Source organism: Tupaia chinensis, unplaced genomic scaffold (genome assembly GCF_000334495.1).
Source record: "Tupaia chinensis unplaced genomic scaffold, TupChi_1.0 Scaffold000502_1, whole genome shotgun sequence".
NCBI classification, from domain to species: domain Eukaryota; kingdom Metazoa; phylum Chordata; class Mammalia; order Scandentia; family Tupaiidae; genus Tupaia; species Tupaia belangeri.
In genome coordinates this window covers 785600-792772 of record NW_006160014.1, presented here as the reverse complement: position 1 = coordinate 792772, position 7173 = coordinate 785600, and the positions used below count along the sequence as shown (strand labels likewise).

Genomic DNA, 7173 nt, shown 5'->3' with positions numbered 1-7173 from the left:
GAGGCGGGGGAGGGGGGGGCGGGCCCGCGGTGGGGGCCGGGCTGCCTGGTACCCCCTCCCTGTCCGGGCCACGCCGCTTAGTCCGGGGGCGGGGTCAACGGCTGACCCCTCACCCCCTCCTGGCCTCTGGTCTCCAAGCCTTTCCCGCATCCTCGCCCCTGGCCTCTCATGGCACCAGGGAGGAGTCGCAAGCGCTAAAGTATCTGCCCCTCCAACCCCGAGCCCCTCGGGACCGAGCCGATCAGCACCCCCCCACTTCCGCGAAGGGACATGGGCGGGCTCACGAAATGGGCCCTCGGCCCGGGGGCGGAGTTTTTCCTAAGGGGTAAGGCCAAGGTATCCCGAATACTGACAGGCAGGGAACCCGGCCGCGGGTTATTAAGGCTGGGGGGTGGCGGTGGGAGGATACCCAGGGTATTGGGGTCAGGGTGGTATTAGCCTAGCTCAAGCTGGGCTGGGCTGACTCAGCGTCCTGTCCCAGCCGACCTCCATCCCCGAGGGCTCTGCACTCCCCTGGGCAAGCAGACATGGGAGATGGCGCCGGTGTTGCCCCTGGTGCTGCCCCTCCAGCTCCGCATCCGTCTGGCTCAGGGGCTCTGGCTCCTCTCCTGGCTGCTGGCACTAGCTGGCGGCCTCACCCTCCTCTGTAGCGGTCACCTCCTGGTCCAGCTGTGGCATCTTGGCACCTTCCTGGCCCCCTCCTGCGCGTTCTCTGCCCTACCCCAGACTGCCTTGGCAGCAGGCATAGTGGCTCTGGGCTTGGGACTTGGGGGAGCCGAAGCCAGCCGGGCAAGTCTGAATGCAGCTCAGTACCCTCCCTGGCGAGGGGTCCTGGGCCCACTTCTAGTGGCTGGCACTGCTGGGGGTGGGGGGCTCCTGGTCTTTGCCCTTAGTCTAGCCCTGTTTTTGCCTGGGAGTCTGGATGCGGGGTTGGAGGAAGGTCTGGGGACTGCCTTGGTTCACTACAAGGACACAGAGATGCCTGGGCACTGTCATGCCAAACGGCTAGTGGATGAGCTGCAGCTGAGACACCATTGCTGTGGCCGCCACGGGTACAAGGATTGGTTTGGGGTCCAGTGGGTCAGCAGCCGTTACCTGGACCCAAGTGACCAGGACGTGGTTGCGTGAGTGATTTGCTTCTTTTGCCTCCTCCTCCTTCCCAGACACCTCCCTCCTACTGCCTTGAAATCCCACCTCACCCAGACAGGCAGTAAGTAGAGCAATGTTTGAGGGATGGGTTACAGCTCTGCCACTTACTACCTGTATATCTCAGGGCATGTTAGCAAACCACTCTGGGCCCATTTCCTCGTCTGTAAAGTGGAGTACCTGTTTTTAAAAGTGTTTTTTTTTAATAATTATTTAATTTTATTATTATTGTTTAGTTTGCTATAGGGCTCACCAGACACAGACAGAGACAGAAAGTGAAAAAGCAAGCCACCAGGTCTGGGACTCGAACCGCGGTCTGCCATGTGGGAGTCCAGTACCTTAACCAGCACACCACCTACTAGCCCCAATAATACCTATTTTATAGATAGATACCTATCTGTATTTTATTTTATTTTATTTAGAGGATTTTGTCTTAGGATGAGTACACTCACAGGAGAGAGACAGTGAGGGAGCCATGGTGAAGATTATGAATTATGCATGCCTGGGACATAGTAAAGCAGTCAGAAAACGGCTTATTGTCACCTTTCCCTTCTCAACTCCTCTGCCCCTCAGCTTTCCTTGCAGCTGCTTATCTCCACAAATCTTAACACCCCTGCCCCTCTCTTGCAGCCGGATCCAAAGCAATGTGGAAGGTCTATACCTGATTGATGGGGTCCCTTTCTCCTGCTGCAACCCCCACTCACCCCGGCCTTGCCTGCAAAGCGGACTCTCAGACTCATTTGCTCACCCCCTTTTTGATCCCCAACAACCCAACCTAAACCTCTGGGCCCAAGGGTGCCATGAAGTGCTGCTGGGGCACCTGCAAGGCTTGGCAAGGAAACTGGGCAGCATGCTGGCTGTCACCTTCCTGCTGCAGGTGAGTCAATGTGAGGCCTCCTTCCATTTGGGACTCCTCGCTGTCTCCAACCCCGTGGCCCCTGGAGCCACTGGCCCCCTCTGACTCTTTTCCCTTACTTCCCCCACAGGCTGTGGTGCTCCTCGGCCTGCGATACTTGCAGACAGCGCTCGAAGGGCTTGGCGGGGTCATCGATGGAGAAGGAGAGACCCAGGGCTATCTCTTTTCTGGTGGGCTAAAAGACATGCTGAAAACAGCATGGCAACAGAGAGGAGTTGCCCACAGGCCAGCACCTGAGGAAGCACCTCCCAAGGAGGCCTAGAGTGTGGGGTGTGAGATGCGGGAATGACGGAGGGATGGACACATCTGGAAACCTCACAAGGCTCCAGGCTGGGGACAAGAGGTCCCTGGAACGAATGAGTTTAAGGATTGCAAGCTGGACTACGGAAGGGAGAAAACCAGGGACCCTAGGGTCAGAACCACCAGGGAACAGGAAAGAACAGGGTGATGGGAAAGGACATAGAACTACAGACTGCTTCTGGCACACAGACTCAATAAAGTTATGGACGGAGGCCACTGCTCTTTCTTGTCAAGGGGATGGGAGCCCTGAGAGAACCGATTTCTGCTTGAGAAGCCTGGGCTCCAAAGTTGTGAGCCTGACTCAGTTTGTGCAGGAACAGGCGTCCACATCTGTATGGATCAGAAAGCAAGAACCAGACATGCGAAGTCAAAGAAAACAAGAGGCCCCTCCAGGTTGAGATTCTTTATTCTGGAGGTAGGAGGAGGGGTCAGCATGCTCAGGTGGGGAGGGTCCAGCCCAGCTCCTCCAGCCCCCCAGTACATGCCCAGCCCCAATAAATTACTCAGTTTCTCAGCCGCCCTCCCTCTTAAGTCCATCAGTCCTTCTGCTCTACCCCAGACAGGGCCGACCTGGCTCAGTACAAGGGCTGCTTGTCCCCAGCCTGTGGGTGGTGCCACATGGCAGGCTGGGGGAGGGGAAAAGCAGCAGGGTCACACCCTGAGGCTGGAGGGGCAGCGTCTGGCTCTGAGGGGTCAGGACTTGGAAAACCACATCCTGGGCAAGCTTGGAGCCCAGTGCCACAAGGTCTGTGCCTGAAACAAGGTGGTAGTCGGGGTGGGCTGCCATCACACCTCAATGGCTGGGTCTGAGCCCCGGCCCTGCCGCTGCAGCTGCTCCTCCTGCTTCATCTTGGGCTTCTCTGTCCGTGTATGCCACACCAGTACCTGTACCAGGAGTGGTTTGGTTAGTCAGAGCCCGCCATAGCCAGGCCTCAGGATTCTCCCACCTCCTCGACTTACACAGCGCTGGCTACAAAGTGTGAAGGACAGGGTGCGAGACTTCAGTAACTCTAAAGTGGGGGCCTGTTCTTTCACCCCGTCTGTCTCATGTGGGTTCTCAGGACTCTGGGAGAGAGGGTGGCAGACCACTTCCCCTCCCTGGCCCCCAGCTCCCTCCTCAGTAGAAAAAGCAAGGTTGAACCAGAGGATCCTCCTGGTTCTAACACCTATTTCCAAGGCCCACCCCAAAGCCAGGTGTTCATTCATGTGGCCTTGGCTTACCCGAGTGCAATTGGCAGCCCGTGGCTCCAGGTCCTTGGGATCCACAAGGTGGCTCAGGAGACTGCTCTCCAGGTGCCCCCGGGGAGCAGTAGCATCAAACTGGACACTGGGCTTAGCCAACAGCAAGGGCAGGGCAACAGCAAATCCCGCCATATCCACAGGGAAGGGCCTGTTGGGCTCCCATGCTGTGTGGAAGCCCACAACCCGGCCATCCTGTACCCGAGGGCCCTCGAATCGCAGGCCGCCCACCAGGCCCACAGGCCACACTGAGACACCACGGGTCCAGCGCATCTAACGGAGGTCAGGAGAGAAGAAACAGAGAGGGGTGGCCTGGGGGAAGGGAGCAGCAAAAGAATCACTGGCGCTCTGCCCCACTGTTCCCCACTCCTCACCCAGCAGCCCTAGCAACACTGGTAGCCAAGGTTAACAAGTGAAGCTGGCCCCACTTGGCTTCTTCCCCCATCCCCATCCCAGTGCTCACCTCCTCAAAGAGCTCCCGGCTGTAGGTGTTGTCATCATCGGCAAAGTACACAACTCCCTGGGTCCCTGGTAGTGGGGGGTCCTTCTCCCCACCCACCGCGCCCCCTTTGCCCCGGAGCCAGTCCAAGGCCTTGTTCCGCTGCTCTACACCACGGGGCCGAACCCAGCCCGGCTCGCCTTCCCGAAGCCGCTGGGCCTTGGGTGTGAGGACCGCCAGGTGTGTGAAGAGGAGACCAGAGGCAGCCAGCAGCCCTGAGACCAGTGGGGTGGGGCCCTCGGCATCCTCCACCAGCAGCCAATGCAACCGGGGCACCAGGCTCAGTGTCTGGGACAGCCGCACCAGCTCTGCCTTCTGCACCAGCCTGCAGGGGGAGAGACCAGCAGGAGCCAAAGGGGTAGGTACTGTTTCCCACCCCAGCCCACAGACAGCCTCTGTGGAGCCACTGCAGTGTCTCCCACAGCCTTTCCCCGGCTAGTGGCCACACTCTCTCTTGCTTGTCAACTTCATGCTGACACTCACCTGCCCTGTTATCAGTCCATGTCTGATAGATGTCTGGGTTTGCATCCCAGCTTTGTAACTTATTAGGTAAAACATTTTGAGAAAATGCCTCAATCTCCCTGAGCCTAATTCCTCAGCTGTAAAATGAGCATAACAGTACTTTAGAGTTTAGAGTAATCATTGCTTTAAAGATTAAATAAGAAAATGACTTTCTGAAATACCAGTAGACCAGAATGTTTTCCTCCTGGGGTCTTTCCAGAAGACTTTTTTTTTTTTTCTTTTAAGAGACAGGGTCTCACTATGTTGCCTATGCTGACCTTGAACTTGCAGTCTTCCTGCTCAGCCACCCAAGTAGCTGGAACTACAGTCAAGTGTCATTGCATTTGGCTCAAAAGAAGGAATTTACTCTAGTTATTCCTTTCTAGGGAAGGAAAATAGATTTGAGCTTAGAGAAGGAAATAAGAACATATGGCTGGTCCTCTCCTCCGTGTTTTTTTGTTTGTTTGTTTGTTTTTTGAGATAGGCCAGGCTACCCCCAGGTTAGACATGGGGTGTGGGGGAAGGTAGGGACTCTTAGAACTGTCTGTACTTGGATTGGTCATCTGATTCCAGGGAGGCTTGTTAACACATTTTTGGCTACAGAATCAAAAACATATCTTTCAATGGATTTTACCAGTAACAAAGTTACATCTTGAATTAAAGCAAACAAAAAACAATGTGAAGCATTTAGCACCGCTGCCTCGTAGACACTACACAGGGTAAATAACAGCCAGTGTAACTCTTCCTGTGTCCTGGTAGGGCTGTTGGCTAAGCCTCTTTCTACTCTGATTAGAGGTTTTCCAGTTTTCTCACCGAAGGATGCCTACAGAGACAGAGTTAACAATTTGGCAAGCTCAAAATGGCTTCAAAATTTTATTGTTCTATTTTAAAATGTATAAAGAATTCTGTATTTTACTTCATAGTATACCCCCATTTTAACAGAAAAATAAACATTTTCCCACAACTCTTGAATAAAGGTGTAATTCATTTATTTTCATTTGGCATGCTCTAGTTTGAGGAACATCCCCCAACCCAGTGCCTACCCAAAAATCATCAACCCCAACTTCTTGGTCAATGTACTCCTCTCAGGTGCATCAGAGCCCATACCTGGCATAGGTGGGGGTGACAACATAGATAGTAGGCAGGGCCTCAGGTTCAGGGGGCTGGGCAGGGGCAGGGGGCGGGCGTCGGAGATCGGCCTGCAGTTGGGAAATCCTCAGATCCTTCTGCCGAAGCTGCTCAGCAGCTGCCCGCAGAGGAGGGAGGCAGTCACATGGCTGGCCTGGTCCCAGGAAGCATTGATGGAGAAAGGGGATGGGGCAGAGAACCACAGAATGTTCAGCATCCCAAAAGGGATATAGCCTTCTCGTTACAACCTAACTCCTAGCCAATGCAGGAATCCCCCCCTACAACTTCTCTAACTGCCCTTCACACCTCTGGTTAGGCAGGGAACTCACTACCTCAATTAGCATCATCTCTCCATCTTTAATAAATTTCATGTTACGACTTTTCATTTGGATACTGAACTGATTATCTGCCTCCATCCTTTGTTTATTATTTAGACAGGTCTTGCTATGTGGTGATCTTCCAGCCTCAGTCTCCTGAGCAGCTGGGACTACAGGCACATGCCACTACACACAGCTCTTTAGAGGTGTGACAGGATTAGACCTAGAACATCCCATGTGGCCTCAGTGTCAACCTGCACATGTGTGTTACTGCAGCTGGGCCCGTGCCTCCATCCTTTCTACCTGCTGGTCCTAGTTTTGCCTTCTGGCCTCACAATGAACAAGGTGGTGCCCCTAAATAGGACAGTCCTTCAAATACCTGAGGATCATGCAATGGCACTGTCCCTAAATCCCTGCATAAGAGGCAGCACTCAATCTGTTCCCTTGGCTATGTGACCAAAGACTGGTTATTAAATCCATTGATTCCATCATGGGATGAACATTTATTAAACACTGGTCCTGGGAGATGCTGTTTTGGTGCTGGCAGGTACAGCAGGGAACAAAATGGACAAGGTCCCTGCCATCATGGAGCTTTCAGTTTGTTGGAGGAAGCAGAAACGTTATGCAAAAACAAATAAATAAAATTAACAAAGATCCCTACAAATTGTGGTAAGAGCCATGAAGGACAGACAAGGGAATGGAGAATAAGGTAGTCAGGGGCGGCCTCTCTGACGAGGTGACATATAAGCTGAGACCTGAAAGATGAGAGGCAGCCTGGGAAGAGCTCTGAGAAAAGCACCGCAGGCAGAGGGAACCGGTTAAGAGCTTGAGAGAGAAATGAAAGTGGGGTTTTCGAGTAACTGTCGTCAGCCAGTGTGGCAGAGCGAGGAAAAGGGATAGGAAATGGGGCTGGACGCGGACGGCGGCAGGATCATGCGGGGCCTTGCAGGCTCTGGGAAGGAGTCTAGATTTCATCCGAGGTGTGGAAGGAAGCTGCGGTGTGTCCTAGAGAGGGACGTGCGCCCGCGGCCGCCGAGGGCTGTCCGGTGGACCGAGCGGGATGAATGGTGTCTACGCGGAGATGCATCCCCAGGGCGGGATGCTCTGCGGCGGGGGCCCTCGGGCCA

The 7173-nt window shown here is 54.4% G+C and overlaps 2 protein-coding genes across 2 annotated transcripts; one reads left to right on the top strand and one right to left on the bottom strand.

Moving 5' to 3' along the window:
• The first annotated feature begins 62 nt into the window (after positions 1 to 62).
• ROM1 (retinal outer segment membrane protein 1) lies at positions 63 to 2649 on the top strand. The gene is made up of 4 exons (XM_006156584.3): positions 63 to 325; positions 482 to 1124; positions 1777 to 2023; positions 2133 to 2649. Exons 1-4 carry the CDS (start codon positions 271 to 273, stop codon positions 2322 to 2324), a joined length of 1137 nt encoding a protein of 378 aa, XP_006156646.1. The 5' UTR covers positions 63 to 270; the 3' UTR covers positions 2325 to 2649.
• A 101-nt stretch (positions 2650 to 2750) lies between these two features.
• On the bottom strand, positions 2751 to 5883 carry B3GAT3 (beta-1,3-glucuronyltransferase 3; the record flags this gene model as incomplete). Its single annotated transcript, XM_014590924.1, is given in 4 exon segments — positions 2751 to 3247; positions 3584 to 3874; positions 4065 to 4425; positions 5709 to 5883. Coding segments are annotated over 4 exon segments (926 nt in total), but the record flags the coding sequence as incomplete, so codon positions are not given.
• Between the last annotated feature and the right edge of the window lie 1290 nt (positions 5884 to 7173).